The 17,767-nt window shown below is 40.2% G+C and overlaps 1 protein-coding gene and 1 long non-coding RNA gene across 2 annotated transcripts; one reads left to right on the top strand and one right to left on the bottom strand.

Moving 5' to 3' along the window:
- Positions 1 to 860: 860 nt before the first annotated feature.
- Positions 861 to 12,413, top strand: LOC135542401 (zinc finger protein 664-like). The gene is made up of 2 exons (XM_064969331.1): positions 861 to 1,563; positions 11,588 to 12,413. The coding sequence occupies exons 1-2, from the start codon at positions 1,101 to 1,103 to the stop codon at positions 12,373 to 12,375; spliced, it is 1,251 nt and encodes a 416-aa protein (XP_064825403.1). The 5' UTR covers positions 861 to 1,100; the 3' UTR covers positions 12,376 to 12,413.
- A 63-nt stretch (positions 12,414 to 12,476) lies between these two features.
- LOC135542417 (uncharacterized) lies at positions 12,477 to 17,355 on the bottom strand. The gene is made up of 3 exons (XR_010456076.1): positions 16,620 to 17,355; positions 15,808 to 15,899; positions 12,477 to 14,437 (listed from the first exon to the last, which is right to left on the bottom strand). It is a non-coding gene; the product is annotated as an uncharacterized LOC135542417 (long non-coding RNA).
- Between the last annotated feature and the right edge of the window lie 412 nt (positions 17,356 to 17,767).

The raw sequence follows: 17,767 nt of genomic DNA, 5'->3' as shown, positions 1-17,767 counted from the left end.
CATGCTCCCTGACCTTACTTCTTACTTGGCAGGAACTAATGCGGATCCAAAATAAATACCAGGAAGAGCAGCTGCTGCCTTGGCATGAACACAGTCATGTGATACGTGGTATAGAATAGTCCAATCTTAGGAGAGTACATGAGAGGCACTGTTCTGTGTATCTGCAGGTGTCTGTCTGGTCAAAACCACTGATACAGGTACCCCTCCACTCTCTGGTGGGATGGACCATGTCTACAGAGAAACCTAGATTCATATACTTAGATTTGTGTGTATTGGGTAAATGTTGTGAAATTGTTAGATATTACTTGTTAGATTTTACTGCAACGCCGGAGCTAGAAACACAAGCATTTCACTACATCCGCAATAACATCTGCTAAACACGTCCATGTGACCAATAAAATGTGATTTTGATTTTAAATATAAACCCTATTTATCAAAGATGCAAAGGATTTGAATATGTTAAAAGTCCATATTGATACAGAAACACTAAACCGTGATTTAGATTTATTAAGAACAAGTTGATTGACAAAGTCATGAAAAAATTTAAGATTTGAATAAACCACATTTTGGCTATGATAAATTATATGCCTCTGGGTTCAAAATGATCCATGTTGGAAGTATGGTTCAATGAAAATGTGGAGTGGGTGTAAAGTTTGTTTTAAATTCTCACTCATTAAACACGAATAAATCAACACATGCTTCTCTTTGAACGACTTAATATAATATTAAACTTTGAAATAAATGAAAAATAAACGTTTGGTTCCTCAACTGCGTTGCCCACCCCAGTCAGCAGATGGCGATGTGCGTATTTCAGGATCAGGCGATGCTGCCAGTGTGACGTATTATCTAGTGGACGGGATGCTCTTTCAACAACAACAGCTTATCAGACACCTCGATAGCTTTCTTGTAAACACAGCTACAACATTCACTCTCTTTACACTTTTGGTGTATATTAGTCGCTGTGTATTAAACACAATTCTGTCGTATGTACTTGTTGGCCCATTTAATTATATATTTACGTTGTTTGTCAGCTAGCTGGTTTGCTAAGTTAGCTTAGAACTAGGCTAGTCGCTAATGCTAGCTAGCTAACATCCCCGACCATGAGTTCACTAAGCTACTCTCCTCCTGATAAAGAAGAGGCGGTCTGCTGGACGGAGCAAGAATCTCGTGTGAAAGAGGAGGAGGAAGAGGAGGCTGTTACAGTACAAAAACAAGAAGAGGGTGAGGCTGTTACCGTGAAAGAAGAAGAGAAATACGTTTCAGTGAAAAAAGAGGAAGATACGTTCAGAGTGAAAGAGGAGGATGATGTTACAGTAAAAGAAGAGGAGGAGGAAGAGAAGGATGTTACAATACAAAAACAAGTAGAGGGTGAGGCTGTTACCGTGAAAGAAGAAGAGAAAGACGTTTCAGTGAAAGAAGAGGAAGATGCTTTCAGAGTGAAAGAGGAGGATGTTACAGTGAATGAAGAGAAAGAGGATGTAGTTTATGGAGTGAAAGAGGAGGAGGGGGAGATTACTGTCACATTGGAGGAAGAAGAGGAGGTTGGAGATCTGTTTAACACCAGTAAGTACCGTCTCTGCAGTCGTTGAACCAATATGCAGTAAAGGGGTTCTGCACTTTAATGTTGTTCTGTAGGAATTGCTGGAGCTACACTGTAACGTGTAGAACATCAAGAGTGGACCATCAACAAAACGTTAGCAATTGATCAAATGCATCCAATGACAATGCCTGAAAGACTGTAGTCCTCAATATCTCCTATTAGATTAGCCCAATATGTAGTCTTAAAGGGGCAATCAGCGGTTGTTACATCCATTTTGGGGACTTATACATTAATGATATGTACTCATTGTTCCTTGAAGAATTCACTTACAAATGCCTCATGAGCATAGTTCAACTGTCGTACCCCATCAAAACCCCCCAAAAAATGTTTTTACTCCAATGTTTGTCAATAAATATAAACAAACACTGTATACCCTCAAAACATGGTTAAAACAATAATGTTGATATCATGGATCATTGCATTTCTCCAGCCCCATCCCTCAGCTTTTTACCAAAATGGGCAGGGAGTACGCTTTGTTATTGTTTCTACTGCTGATTGCTGCCCCAGTTACTCCTCAAGGTCCAAGGACTGTATGTTATTTTCAGAGGGAGACTGGCTCTGCCAGCTAAAATAGTAAATTATTCCATCAAAATGTGAATCGATTCTCAATTGCGATACGTTTCTAAAAACATAAATCACTGTACTTTCTTATCATATCAAAATAATTTCACACAATAGTTTCATATCACATCAAAATAGGTAACCAGTCGCAACTTCCCAAACGCTAAACCAAATTAGTTTCTCGTGATTTCTCCTTCCTTCAGGCTTCTTTTTCTTCTTTGGACTTTATATGGCGGTTGGCAACCAACTTTAAGGTGTATTACCAACATCAACTGGACTGGAGTGTGGACCCCAGTTCATTTTCCAATCACCTACGTGGGTATATACCAAGACAGTCATGAAGAGGGCACAACATAACCTTTTCCCCCTCAGGAGACTGAACAGATTTGGCATGGGTACCCAGATCCTCAAAAGGACCAAAGCCCCCCCACCCCTACCCTTATGTGCACTGCTGCTACTCGCTGTGGTTTGTTACCTATGCATAGTCACTACGTCCCCACCTTCATGCACACTGACTTGGTGCCCCCTGTACATAGCCTCGTTATTGTTATTCTCATTGTGTTACTTTTTATTATTACTTTTCATTTTTGTCTACTTGGTAAACATTTTCTTCTTCCTGAACTGCACTGCTGGTTAAGGGCTTGGAAGTAAAGCATTTCATGGTAAAGTCTAAGTTGGTGTTTTGACAGATTTGTAAAAATGGTTTGTCATTAAACACTATATATATATATTTTTTTGGCTGACACCTCTCTGGACGCGGCCATGTTATTATCCCACACACAGTCTCTGTGGTTCCTATGAACCCCATTCCTGGGAATTAGATTTGATTACAAATCGCCCCTGTCTGTTACCACCAAGGGTTATGTCTGTCCCATTCCCAGCTAGGTTACGAGGCGCTTTGTCTCCAGTACCTATGCCTGATTGATAGGGGAAACCTCCATGCTTATTATAGAAAAAGTAATTAGGGGAAAACTATTTTGTAAACTGAAATAAAATAACAAACATGTTTGAAAAATGAAAACTATTCCAAAACTATCTTTGACTCCAAAACTAAAATAGCCTAAAATAATAACCAGCCTGTGTTATGTTAAGTTTGAATAATTTACATCTTAACTTTGGGCAAAAATATAATATTTTTATGTGGTTTTAAAGCTTCTGAATCTGGTGGCTGCTAAATGCTGCCATTGAATGGCAATGTTTCAAATAGACCTAGCTTGTGTATGTATCACTTGCTATCACCAGAAATACTTTAAGAAATTAGGATATTGGAAACTCCTTTCGATTCGTATTAGTAGCTTAAAGAAAAGAACATTGGCATGAATTACCCTCTGTGAACAAGAAGCACAACATTACAAATATTTTCAAAGATGTGAGCTAATTATCTTGTTCTCTGTAATATCGTGTAGCTTTGCAATCATAACATTATGTGCTTTCAAGGAAAATAGGCATGTTTCTCGACTCATACCCTGACTTTAAAAAGAGATTTAGTGAGAATTAGCTTAGGATCTGCGTGTCACAGCATGACAATGTCATTGGTCCACAGTCTCTTAGACGGGAGTTTTATACACTTTGACATTTTCTGGAATAGGTTTTATCTGAAAACGTTTTTGTTTACTTGCCTGCCTATTGAATATGGAATGCACTGTACTGTTCATTTCTGAAACTCACTGAGATAATTCCTTTGATACAGCATTAGCAATACAGGAATATAAATTCTACAGAATAAACAAGAATGCTTATGGGGAGGTGTTGCTATATACAGTGCATTCGGAAAGTATTCAGACCCCTTGACTTTTTCCACATTTTGTTACGTTAAAGCCTTTTTCTAAAATTGATCAATTTTTTTCCCCCTTTCATTTAGCTAATTTATTTGGCACACCTGCATTTGGGGAGTTTCTCCCATCCTTCTTTGCAGATCCTCTCCAGCTCTGTCAAATTGGATGGGGAACATCACTGCACAGCTATTTTCTGTTCTCTCCAGAGATGTTAGGTCGGGCTCAAGTCCGGGCTCTGGCTGGGTCACTCAAGGACATTCAGAGACTTGTCCCGAAGCCACTCCTGTGTTGTCTTGGTTGTGTGCTTAAGGTCGTTGTCCTGTTGGACGATGAACCTTTGTTCCAGTCTGAGGTCCTTAGCACTCTGGAACAGGTCTTTCAGGTTTCCTCCAGACATAACTCTTGGCATTCAGGCCAAATAGTTCAATCTTGGTTTCATCAAGCCAGCGAATCTTGTTTCTCAGGGTCTAAGAGTCCTTGAGGTGCCTTTTGGCAAACTCCGAGCAGGCTGTCATGTTCCTTTTACTGAGGAGTGGTTTCCATCTGGCCACTCTACCATAAAGGTCTGATTGGTGCAGTGCTGAAGAGATGGTTGTCCTTCTGGAAGGTTATCCCATCTCCACAGAGGAACTCTGGAGCTCTGTCAGAGTGGCCATCAGGTTTTTGGTCACCTCCCTGACCAAGGCCCTTCTGTCCAAACTGAGCGATTGGGGGAGGTGACCAGCTCTAGGCAGAGTATTCCATTTAAGAATGATGGAGGTCACTGTGTTCTTGGGGACCTTCAATGCTGCAGATTTTTTTTTGTAGCCTTCTCCAGATCTGTGCCTCGACACAATCCTGTCTCGGAGCTCGAGGGACAGTTCCTTCGACCTCATGGCTTGGTTTTCACTCTGACATGCACTGTCATTTGTGGGACCATATATAGACAGGTGTGTGCCTTCCAAATCATATCCAATCAATTGAATATACCACAGATGGACTCTGAACAAGTTGTCAATACATCTCAAGGAAGATTAATGATACCAAGATGCACCTGAAAGCAATTTCGAGTCTCATAGAAAATGGTATGAATACTTAAGTAAATAATGTATTACCTCTTTTCATTTCGTCATTATGTGCTATTGATGACACCCCTCTGAAACAAGATAGCCTAACCATCAGAAAAATATTTCTTCCTTAGCCTACTCCTCTCACTGCTGCTTGCCTTCTTAAAGTCCTTTGTAAATTCTGATGTTATGCTCCTAAACTTTCTGGTAAAAGGCTACACCAGCTGTCGTTATGCTCCTATAGTTTCTGGTAATAGGCTACACCAGCAGTCGTTATGCTCCTATAGTTTCTGGTAATAGACTACACAAGCAGTCGTTATGCTCCTATAGTTTCTGGTAATAGGCTGCACCAGCAGTCGTTATGCTCCTATAGTTTCTGGTAATAGGCTACAGCAGCAGTCATTATGCTCCTATATTTTCTGGTAATAGGCTACACCAGCAGTCATTATGCTCCTATAGTTTCTTGTAATAGGCTCACCAGCAGTCGTTATGCTCCTATAGTTTCTAGTAATAGACTACACCGGCAGTCGTTATGCTCCTATCATTTCTAGTAATAGACTACACCGGCAGTCATTATGCTCCTATAGTTTCTAGTAATAGACCACACCGGCAGTCGTTATGCTCCTATCATTTCTAGTAATAGGTTACACCAGCAGTCAGCAACCTTTTCCATTTGGTGCCAATTTATCTGACCATTTCTACTGATCTGGTGCCAGTTATGATTTTCATATGCACATTTTACTGGAACAGTTTAATTTAGTTTATAAGAGTAATAATAATTATAATAGTTTTTGTATCTCAACATCATTCTCTGTGGTTAATCTATTTAAATGAAAATGATGAATACAATTTTTTATTTCCCTTGCTAAGTTTAAATAACCTACATAAAGCCAGAAGATGTTATCATTGTGGCCTGCAGGTAGAAAATATCCTGACGAACTTGAAACATTGTATCAACTATCAACTTGGTCTAGCAGAAAATCCTCATATCAAGCTTGCAACATTGTATAAAATATTCTGGACCCTCAGAGTTTCACGCGCCAGTGAGTTCGGGACATATACAGCTGTTGGCTATTTGTGCAAAGGATAAGAAGTATTCAGGTATTTTATGACATTTCCACTGGATCAGAGCATTACACATTTCCCTTTCATGCCAAGTGGTTATCAAAAGGGTGAGAGCTGGAAATATTTTACGAAAATACTTTGAGGAACTATTGTCATACTTAATTAATTTTGATTAGACTTTTACTTGCTGTTTGAGGTGAAGAAACATTTATTTGAGAAACTCCACAACTCAAATTTAGAACCAGGAACAGATATAGCCCTTGGTTCTCTCCAGACCTGACTGCCCTTAACCAGCACAAAAACATCCTGTGGTGTTCTGCATTAGCATCGCATAGCCCCCGTGATATGCAACTTTTCAGGGATGTTAGGGGCCAGTATACACAGGCAGTTAGGCTAGCTTTTTCAAGCTGAAATTTGCATCCTGTAGCACAAACTCAAAAAGGTTCTGGGGCACTGTAAAGTGGAGAATAAGAGCACTTCCTCCCAGCTGCCCACTGCATTGAGGCTAGGAAACACTGTCACCACTGATGAATCCACGATAATCGAGAATTTCAATAAGCATTTCTCTACAGCTGGCCATGCTTTTCTCCTGGCTGCCCTGGCCAACAGCTCCCCACCCCCCGCAGCTACTTCCCCAAGCCTCCCCAGCTTCTACTTCACCTATATCCATATAGCTGATGTTCTGAAAGAGCTGCAAAGCCTGGACCCATACAAATCAGCTGCGCTAGACAATCTGGAACCTCGCTTTCTAAAATTATCCGCCACCTTTGTTGCAACCCCTATTACTAGTCTGTTCAACTTCTCTTTCGTATCATCCGAGATTCCTAAAGATTGGAAAGCTTCCGTGGTTATTCCCCTCTTCAAAGGGGGTGACACTCTAGACCCAAACTGTTACAGACCTATATCCATCCTGCCCTGCCTTTCTAAAGTCGAAAGCCAAGTTAACAAGGAGATCACTGACCATTTCAAATCCCACCGTACCGTCTCCGCTGTGCATTCAGGTTTCCGAGCTGGTCACGGGTGCACATCAGCCACGCTCAAGGTACTAAATAATATCATAACCACCATCTATAAAAGACAGTTCTGTGCAGCCGTCTTCATCGATCTGGCCAAGGCCTTCGACTCTGTCAATCACTGTATTCTTATCAGCAGACTCAACAGACTAGTGTGAAATGCACTTATAAGCAACCTGGAAATGGAGGTTACTCCCCTAAGTTTTCCCCCGTTCACATTCAGAATACATTGTGAAAAACTAAAATCTTTGCTCACCATTTTTGCATTTATATAGCCCTTCTTACATCAGCTGATATCTCAAAGTGCTTATACAGAAACTCAGCCTAGAGAGAGAGAGAGAGAGAGAGAACATTTTTGGACAGAACATTTCTGATTTTTGCAATGTTACGTAGGTGGAAAAAAGCTGTCCTTGAAACAGTCTTGATATGTTCGTCAACAGAGAGATCAGGGTTTGGGCACAGATTTCCGATAATATATATATATATATATATATATATATATATATATATATATATATAATTTTTATTTTTATACCTTTATTTAACTAGGCAAGTCAGTTAAGAACACATTCTTATTTGCAATGACAGCCTAGGAACTGTGGGTTAACTGCCTTGTTCAGGGGCAGAATGACAGATTTTCACCTTGTCAGCTCAGGGGTTCCAATCTTGCAACCATACAGTTAACTTGTCTAAAGCTCTAACCATTGCACTCCACCAGTAGCCTGCCTGTTACGTGAATGCAGTAGAAGCCAAGGTAAATTGCTCGATAGCATTAAACTTATCTTACAAAAAACAATCAATCAATCATAATCACTAGTTATAACTACTAATCAGGTTTAGCAGGCAATATTAACCAGGTGAAATTGTAATTTCTCTTGCGTTCATTGCACGCAGAGTCAGAGTATATGCAACAGTTTGGGCTGCCTGGCTCATTGTGAACTAATTTGCCAGAATTCTACGTAATTATGACATACATTGAAGGTTGTGCAATGTAACAAGAATAGTTAGACTTAGGGATGCCACCCGTTAGATAAAATACAGAACGGTTCCGTATTTCACTGAAATAATAAACGTTTTGTTTTCGAAATGATAGTTTCCGGATTCAATCATATTAATGACCAAAGGCTTGTATTTACGTGTGTTATTACGTTATAATTAAGTCTGATTTGATAGAGCAGTCTGACTGAGCAGCAGCAGGCCCGTAATCATTCATTCAAACAGCACTTTCGTGCGTTAGGCCAGCAGCTCTTCGCAACACAGAGATGTTTATGACTTCAAGCCTATCAGCCTAATGGCTGGTGTAACCAATGTGAAATGGCAAGCTAGTTAGCTGGGTGTGCGCTAATACTGTTTCAAACGTCACTCGCTTTTAGATTTGGAGTAGTTATTCCCCTTGCGCTGCAGGTGCCGCGGCTTTTGTGGAGCGATGGGTAACGATGCTTCGAGTGTGGCTGTTGTCGATGTGTTCCTGGTTCGAGCCCAGGTAGGGGCGAGGAGAGGGATGGAAGCTATACTGTTACACTGGCAATGCTATAGTGCCTATAAGAACATCCAATAGTCAAAGGTATATGAAATACAAATGGTATAGAGAGAAATAGTCCTATAAATACTATATTAACTACAACCTAAAACCTCTTATCTTGGAATATTGAAGTCTCATGTTAAAAGGAACCACCAACTTACATATGTTCTCATGTTTTGAGCAAGGAACTTAAACGCTAGCTTTTTTACATGGCACATATTTTACATGGCACACATTTTTACATGGCACATATTACTTTCTTCTCCAACACTTTGTGTTTGCATTATTTAAACCAAATTGAACATGTTTCATTATTTATTTGAGGCTAAATTGATTTTATTGATGTTTTATATTAAGTTAAAATAAGTGTTAATTCAGTATTGTTGTAATTGTCATTATTACAAATAAATAAATAAAAATCGGCCGATTAATCGGTATCTGCTTTTTTGGTCCTCCAATAATCGGAATCGGCGTTGAAAAATCCTAATTAGTCGACTTCAAGTCCAGAGTAACGCCAAGGTGTGTCATCCACATAGCAGTGAAAGTTAACATTATGATTCCGAATGACATCACCAAGAGGTAGATTATATAGTGAAAACAATTGTGGTCCTAAAACGGAACCTTGAGCAACACCGAAATGTACAGTTGATTTGTCAGAGGACAAACCATCCACAGAGACAAACTGATATCTTTCCAACAGGTAAGATCTAAACCAGGCCAGAACTTGTCCGTGTAGACCAATTTGGGTTTCCAATCTCTCCAAAAGAATGTGGTGTTCGATGGTATCAAAAGCAACACTAAGGTCTAGGAGCACGAGGACAGATGCAGAGCCTCAGTCTGATGCCATTAAAAGGTAATTTACCACCTTCACAAGTGCAGTCTCAGTGCTATGATGGGGTCTAAAGCCAGACTGAAGCGTTTTGAATACATTGTTTGTCTCCAGGAAGGCAGTGAGTTGCTGCACAACAGCTTTTTCTAAAAATTTTGAGAGGAATGGGAGATTCAACCGATAGTTTTAAAAATATTTTCTGGGTCAAGGTTTGGCTTTTTCAAGAGAGGCTTTATTACTGCCACTTGTTGTGTTTATTATGTTCAACATAGGAGGGCCAAGCACATGAAGCAGCTCTTTCAGTAGTTTAGTTGGAATAGGGTCCAGTATGCAGCTTGAAGGTTTAGAGGCCATGATTATTTTCATCATTGTGTCAAGACTTGAGTGTCTCCCTTGATCCTAGGTCCCGGCAGAGTTGTGCAGACTCAGGACAACTGAGTTTTGGAGGAATACGCAGATTTAAAGAGGAGTCCGTAACTTGCTTTCTAATGATCATTATCTTTTCCTCAAAGAAGTTCATGAATTTATCACTGCTGAAGTGAAAGCCATCCTCTCTTGGGGAATGCTGCTTTTTAGTTAGCTTTGCGACAGTATCAAAAATAAATTTCGGATTGTTCTTATTTTCCTCAATTAAGTTGGAAAAATAGGATGATTGAGCAGCAGTGAGGGCTCTTCGATACTGCGCGGTACTGTCTTTCCAAGCTAGTCAGAAGACTTCCAGTTTGGAGTGGCACCATTTCCGTTCCAATTGTCTGGAAGCTTGCTTCAGAGCTCGGGTATTTTCTGTATACCAGTGAGCTAGTTTCTTATGACAAATGTTTTTAGTTTTTAAGGGTGCAAGTGCATCTAGGGTATTGCACAAAGTTAAATTGAGTTCCTCAGTTAGGTGGTTAACAGATTTTTGTCCTCTGACATCCTTTGGTAGACGGAGGGAGTCTGGAAGGGAATTCCAGGAATCTTTGGGTTGTCTGAGAATTTATAGCACGACTTTTGATGATCCTTGGTCGGGGTCTGAGCAGATTATTTGTTGCGATTGCAAACGTAATAAAATGGTCCGATAGTCCAGGATTATGAGGAAAAAACATTTAGATCCACAACATTTATTTCATGGGACAAAACTAGGTCCAGAGTATGACTGGGGCAGTGAGTAGGTCCGGAGACATGTTGGACAAAACCCACTGAGTCGATGATGGCTCCGAAAGCATTTTGGAGTGGGTCTGTGGACTTTTCCATGTGAATATTAAAGTCACCAAAAATTTGAATATTATCTGCCTTGACTACAAGGTCCGATAGGAAATCAGGGAACTCAGTGACGAACGCTGTATATGGCCCAGGAGGCCTGTAAACAATAGCTATAAAAAGTGATTGAGTCGGCTGTATAGATTTCATGACTAGATGATCAAAACACAATTTATTTATTTTTTCTTTGTAAAATGAAATTTGCTGTCGTAAATGTTATCAACACCTCCGCCTTTGCGCGGGGGATATGGTCACTAGTGTAACCAGGAGGTGAGGCCTCATTTAACACAGTAAATTCATCAGGATTAAGCCATATTTCAGTCAGGCCAATCACATCAAGATTATGATTAGTTCATTGACTATAACTGCCTTGGAAGTGAGGGATCTAACATTCAGTAGCCCTATTTTGAGATGAGCGATATCACAATCTCTTTCAATAATGACAGGGATGGAAGTCTTTATTCCAGTGAGATTGCTCAAGGGAACACCGCCATGTTTAGTTTTGCCCACCCTAGGTCGAGGCACAGACACGGTCTCAATGGGGATAGCTGAGCTGACTACACTGACTGTGCTTGTGGCTATCGGTTTCCTCATTAGCAGGGTTGGAGTTTCTGCATTCAAATTATGTGTGCATCGCCCTCGTGCCTCAATTTTATTTAACACAGAAAGGGGCCTATATTGGAGACCAAACGTCGTCTGGCACACTGCTTAGAGTTTCAGCAACTTTAACTTATTTCTAACCTACAATCATCAATTTTACTACTAATGTGAAAACAAGACAAAATATGACTATTCTTGCTCATTTTAAGAAAATTGTCAAATAATTTGAACATTGATTACAGACGTCAATTGTTGTACAACATCATGGCTACTCTTTACAGTGAATTTCTGCTGTTGTAGGCCTTTAACCATCAGTCTGACTTTGTTGTTCACACAGGAGAGAGACGTGACTATTGTGGATCCTCTGCGGAGCCTCAACAACCTCATGATGCTGACGAGGCAGAGATGAGTCTCTCCAGATCAGAACACCTCAAGAAACACCTGCAGAGATCCACAGGAAAGAGATTCACCTCCTCATCAGGCATTCATCAGAGAATCCACACGGGAGAGAAATATTTTAGCTGTACTCAATGTGGGATGAGTTTTACTACATCTAGCCATCTTATTGTACACCAGAGAACACACACAGGAGAAAAACCTTATATCTGTGATCAATGTGGTAAGCGTTTTGTTCAATCTAGCGATCTGACAGTGCACCAGAGAATACACACAGGAGAGAAACCCTATAGCTGTGATCAATGTGGGAAAAGTTTTATTACATCTAACATTCTGACTCGACACCAGAGAAGACACACAGGAGAGAAACCTTATAGCTGTGGTCAATGTGGGAAGAGTTTTACTGAATCTAGCAATCTGACTCTACACCAGAGAACACACACAGGAGAGAAACCTTATAGCTGTGGTCAATGTGGGAAGAGTTTTACTACATCTAGTCATCTGACTGTACACCAGAGAACACACACAGGAGAGAAACCTTATAGCTGTGGTCAATGTGGGAAGAGTTTTGGTCAATCTGGCCATCTAACAGTGCACCAAAGAAGACACACAGAAGAGAAACCCTATAGCTGTGATCAATGTGGGAAGAGTTTTATTACATCTAACATTCTGACTCGACACCAGAGAACACACACAGGAGAGAAATTTCATAGCTGTGACCAGAGATAATCTAATAAAAGATCTCTGATCAAATATCAGAAAATACACGAAGGAGTTGTTTCATGATATCAATGAATTAATGTCTCAATGTAGAATGTTTTAACATTGTAGTAGGAGTATTTTAATAATGTCACAATGTAGAAGCCTAAACGTTTGCCCCCTTATCAATTGATTTCAGCATGATATGGATATTAGCCCCAGGGTGAAAATCTTTAACAAAAAGTGACTAACAAAAAAAAGAGTTGTGTTACACTTACCACGTTGGTGACCCACTGGAATAGAAATCCAACACTTCAAAATGTAGCTAGCTGTTTTCTACAAATGATCCTCTAACCAGTGATGTACACATTATTTCGAGATTCCGTATGGTTTTTGAGCTGTTAGTTTTAACAGGACGTGCAACCTCCTCTCTCTCCTCTCAGCACAATTGATTTCTACATGATATTGATGAGTGATGACAAATAAGTGTTGCGTTCCTTTGTTTAGCGACCCCTACATTTAAATGCATCACTCCAAAATCCAGACTGTCTTCTGCAGGTTGTCCTCTAACCAGTGAGATAAAAGATATCTCCCATGTCCATGTGTTTTTTTAGTTTCAACAGCACGTACAACCTGATTTCCCCCCCCAATCGATATCAGTGATTTATTGCTACTTGTGAAAACATAGCGTTTTTGGTGCTTGTGCCGTTTATAAGGTGCTTGTTTTAAAAAATACAAGTAATATTATTGTGTCAGATGTTTGTGTATGTAGTACATTTTATGTTTAGGTTTTCAATTAATCACAAACTGTTTCTGCATATTGGTTATTGATTTGGACACGTTAAACTGTGTTTTGACATTGGGACACCTCGCAATTGAAAAGAAGACTATGTCCAGCGTCCAATATTACTTTGCTTGTAGTTGAAAGTGAAAGTTTAAAATCTGTATTTTTCGAGTTGTTTTTTAAATTACTTGAAAACGACTTAATTCCAACGTACCTTCATGTAGCCTGGCGGTTAGAGCGTTGGGCCAGTAATCGAAAGGTTGCTGGATCGAATCCCTGAGCTGACAAGGTACAAATATGTCGTTCTGGCCCTGAACAAGTCAGTTAACCCTCTGTTCCCCGGTAGGCCGTCATTGTAAATAAGAATTTGTTCTTAACTGACATGCATAGGTAAACAAATTATATATATACACATGGACGCAGTATAATCGATTTGTATATAATCAATTGTATTAACAATCCTACATCACTACAGTATTTCTTCACAACATTCAAGTGCTAATTGTCTTTATTCCACTACTGAAGAAGCATACCTCAAATCACCTACTCACATTTCAAACATCCAGCCTGACAAAATATACATGTTTTATTATTCCATGCCTCACCATTAAGTTAATTATTGCCAATACATATTAACAAAGGGGTGACATTGGGGACTGGGCCCAGATCCAACAACATGCCTGTCGAGTGAACCCTGAAAAGAGAGAGAAGCCAAATGTACTTTTGTTTGCCTCTTCTTGGGCAGATTTAGAGGCTCTCATGGTGGGTGTCTTTTAGGTCCCAGTTGTTGTCACTAGTCCACTTTCAGTGGACACCCCCATAGTGTCTTTCAGAGCCCCTCCTAAAACCCCACGTGTTTTGTTTGTTGTTGTTAGTTCCCTCTTCTGTTTGAGTGACCTCCTAAAAAGAACAAGCTTATATTTTGGGTTGGATATTGCATTCAATTAATATTTTAATCAATGGCATTTCCTTAGGGTGCCCATTAGTCTTTCAGTTGTTGTTATTCTGTTCGTTGTGTTGTAAATATTTCTGTTTATTTTCATTTTGTTTTCCTGTGAAGCCATTGTGTTGCATCCATGTCTGAAATGTGCTGTATAAATAAAGCTTGATTTGATTTCAACAAATTAACCCAATGACTGACCAATCAACAGACTCTTGGTCCCTCTTAGTATGTAAATCAGTATCAATCTCACTTTTCCAGCCTGCTGAAGGCGTGGTGGAGTTGTTAACACCACCCCCGGCTCTACCAGGGGCTTGAGGTGGTCTCCCACAGCTCTGTGGCCTTGTCGTTCCATTTCTTGACTGCCCCTGTAACACAGAAATAAACATATAGTCATGTTATATAAAACACTCAAAGTAATGGATATGGAGCATCTATGGCCTCAGTTACACCTGGCACCTAAATGTGACTTCTGTCATCCGATCACTCCAAGCTGCATTAGGTTCAGATCTACCAGGATGAGCCTTTGACATAGTCTGGATGCAGTCAAACCACCAAATATGCATCAGCATTGTAATACATTCAACACAAATGACATTCAGAAATCAAATGTTGTTGGTCACATACAGGTGTTATGCAGATGTTGTTGCAAGTGTAGCTAAATGCTTTATAGTTCCCACAGTGCAGTAATATCTAACTAAATGCTTGTGTTCCTAGCTCCAACAGTACAGTAATTTCTAACTAAATGCTTGTGTTCCTAGCTCCAACAGTGCAGTAATTTCTAACTAAATGCTTGTGTTCCTAGCTCCAACAGTGCAGTAATTTCTAACTAAATGATTGTGTTCCTAGCTCCAACAGTACAGTAATTTCTAACTAAATGCTTGTGTTCCTAGCTCCAACAGTGCAGTAATTTCTAACTAAATGCTTGTGTTCCTAGCTCCAACAGTGCAGTAAATTCTAACTAAATGCTTGTGTTCCTAGCTCCAACAGTACAGTAATATCTAAATAAATGCTTCCGTTTCTAGCTTCAACAGTGCAGTAATATCTAACTAAATGCTTGTGTTCCTAGCTCCAACAGTGCAGTAATATCTAACTAAATGCTTGTGTTTCTAGCTCCAACAGTGCAGTAATATCTAACTAAATGCTTGTGTTTCTAGCTCCAACAGTACAGTCATATCTAACAATTTCACAAAAAATACCTAATACACACAAATTTAAGTAAAGGAATAAGAATATAAAATACATGGACGAGCGATGTCAGAGCAAAATAGACAGATATAGTAGAATAGGATAGAATACAGTATAATCATATGAGATGAGTAATACCAGATATGTAAACATTATTAAAGTGTTCCATTCCTTAAAGTGGCCAATGTTTTCAAGTCTGTGTATGTAGGCAGCAGCCGCTCTGTGTTAGTGATGGCTATTTAACAGTCTGATGGCCTTGAGATTGAAAACAGCTTCTGTCTCTCGGTCCCAGCTTTGAGGCACCTGTACTGACCTTGCCTTCCGGATGATAGCAGACTGAACAGGCAGTGGCTCGTGTAATAACAAAGAACAAATGTGTATGCCTGAGGGGAAATTCACTTTCATACAGCCAAAATGGGTGAGAAATTACACCAATATCAGTGGACAATTTGCACTAATGTAAATAAACATAGATGATGGAACATATTCCCTTTTGCTAATGTTAAGGGGACAGAAATATTTACCATCTAAACCATGTGTGTCCTCTCACCTCTCTGGCTGGAGAAGTGTTCCTCCTAACCAGTCCCTCAACAGCTCTCTGACTGAGCTCCACCCTCACTGGGTCTTCAGAGGAGAGGAAGGCTGAAGAGGGATGAATGGATCAGTCAGTCAAAGTGTAGAGCTGCTGTCTATGCTGTCTGACGAAATCACTATTTTAATAGTTCATTAAAGTAAATAAGGCTTTATGACTGCTGAGTACCAACAATCAATCAATTAGATCATGTATTTTCAGGTAGAGATACATCCTTGGGACGTCTCTAACCCATTGAAGTTGACATTTCAAATGGTTAAGGTAGGGGTTAAGGTTAGGGGTTTAGGGTAAGGACGTCCCTAGCCCATTGAAGTTGACATTTAAATGGTTAAGGTAGGGGTTAAGGTTACGGGTTAGGGTAGGGATGTCCCTAGCCCATTGAAGTTGAAATTTAAAATGGTTAAGGTAGGGGTTAGGGTTTAAGGTAGGGATGTGCCTAGCCCATTGAAGTTGACATTTAAATGGCTAAGGTTAGGGTTTAGGGTAGGGATGTCCCAAGCCCATTGAAGTTGACATTTAAATGTTTACGGTAGGGGTTGAGGTTAGGGGTTTAGGGCAGGGATGTCCCAAGGATTCCAGATAGCATTGACCATCGTTCATTATTCTGTCTCTTTTACATAGCAGGTGTAAAAGAAACACAGACAAGACACGTAGGTGCGCAGGTCATTATGGTCATTGTTGTTTAAAAAATAGCATCTAATTATGCCAATATGTATGTGGGGTTGTTAGAGAAGAATTTGATTGTCAGCCCTAACAATCCATTCTAGCACCTCATCAGGCTCTGTAAAAGGCATCATTGATGACGTGTTCCTTCTATTCCAGGGCACAGCAGAGGAACTTCATCGATTCCACTCCTTCATCAATACAAGCAGTGAACATCTGAAATTCACCCTCACCTGTGATGCGCATGAAACAAGTTATCTGGACATTTTGATTAAAGAGGGGGGGTGGCTTTAGCACAAACTGAAACAGGAAGCAGACGGACAGGAAGTCCCTGTTACACGGAGACAGCTTCCACCCGACACCCCTAAAAAAGATCCTCCCCATCAGCCAATACAGTCGCATACACAGGATTTGTAGTACACAGAGTGACTATTCCTTATGACGTTAAAATCCCTTACATTTGCTTCCATCCTATTATTTCTGTCCTCTATCTTTGATCCAGTTCAGTTCTGTGTAGGTGTACCCCTCTCTCCTAGTATTTCTGTCTGCCATCTTTGATCCAGTTCAGTTCTGTGTAGGGGTACCCCTCTCTCCTAGTATTTCTGTCCGCCATCTTTGATCCAGTTCAGTTCTGTGTAGGGGTACCCCTCTCTACTAGTATTTCCGTCCGCCATCTTTGATCCAATTCAGTTCTGTGTAGGTGTACCCCTCTCTCCTAGTATTTCTGTCCGCCATCTTTGATCCAGTTCAATTCTGTGTAGGGGTACCCCTCTCTCCTAGTATTTCTGTCCGCCATCTTTGATCCAGTTCAGTTCTGTGTAGGGGTACCGCTCTCTCCTAGTATTTCTGCTGAAGAAAGCCTAACAGTCACTAGTGCAGCAGCAGCCATCCCCGGTCCTAGTGCCGGCCCGGTAAGAAGTTTAAGATGCGATGGAACGGTTGACGAAAAAAATAAAAAACAGAAAAAATATATTGACTGATGTTGATTTTTTTTAGTGGGGGCAAATTAATATTTTAGGCCTTGCGACGTCTCTGATTCCTACCCTTTAATAAAATAAACATTTTACTCAACTGCGTTACCCACACAGTCAGCAGATAGCGGTGTGCGACTTTAAGATAATGATGCTAGTGTGACATATAATCTAGTGGACGGAACACTTCTTTCAACAGCAGCAACAGTTAGTCAGCCACCTCGGTAGCTTGCTAGACAAAATAGCCGAACCAATAAAGCTCTTTAGATGCTTTAGTGTATATT

Source organism: Oncorhynchus masou, chromosome 6 (assembly GCF_036934945.1).
Source record: "Oncorhynchus masou masou isolate Uvic2021 chromosome 6, UVic_Omas_1.1, whole genome shotgun sequence".
NCBI classification, from domain to species: domain Eukaryota; kingdom Metazoa; phylum Chordata; class Actinopteri; order Salmoniformes; family Salmonidae; genus Oncorhynchus; species Oncorhynchus masou.
The sequence above is the reverse complement of the archived record's forward strand: the minus strand, read 5'-3'. Positions and strand labels throughout refer to the sequence as shown.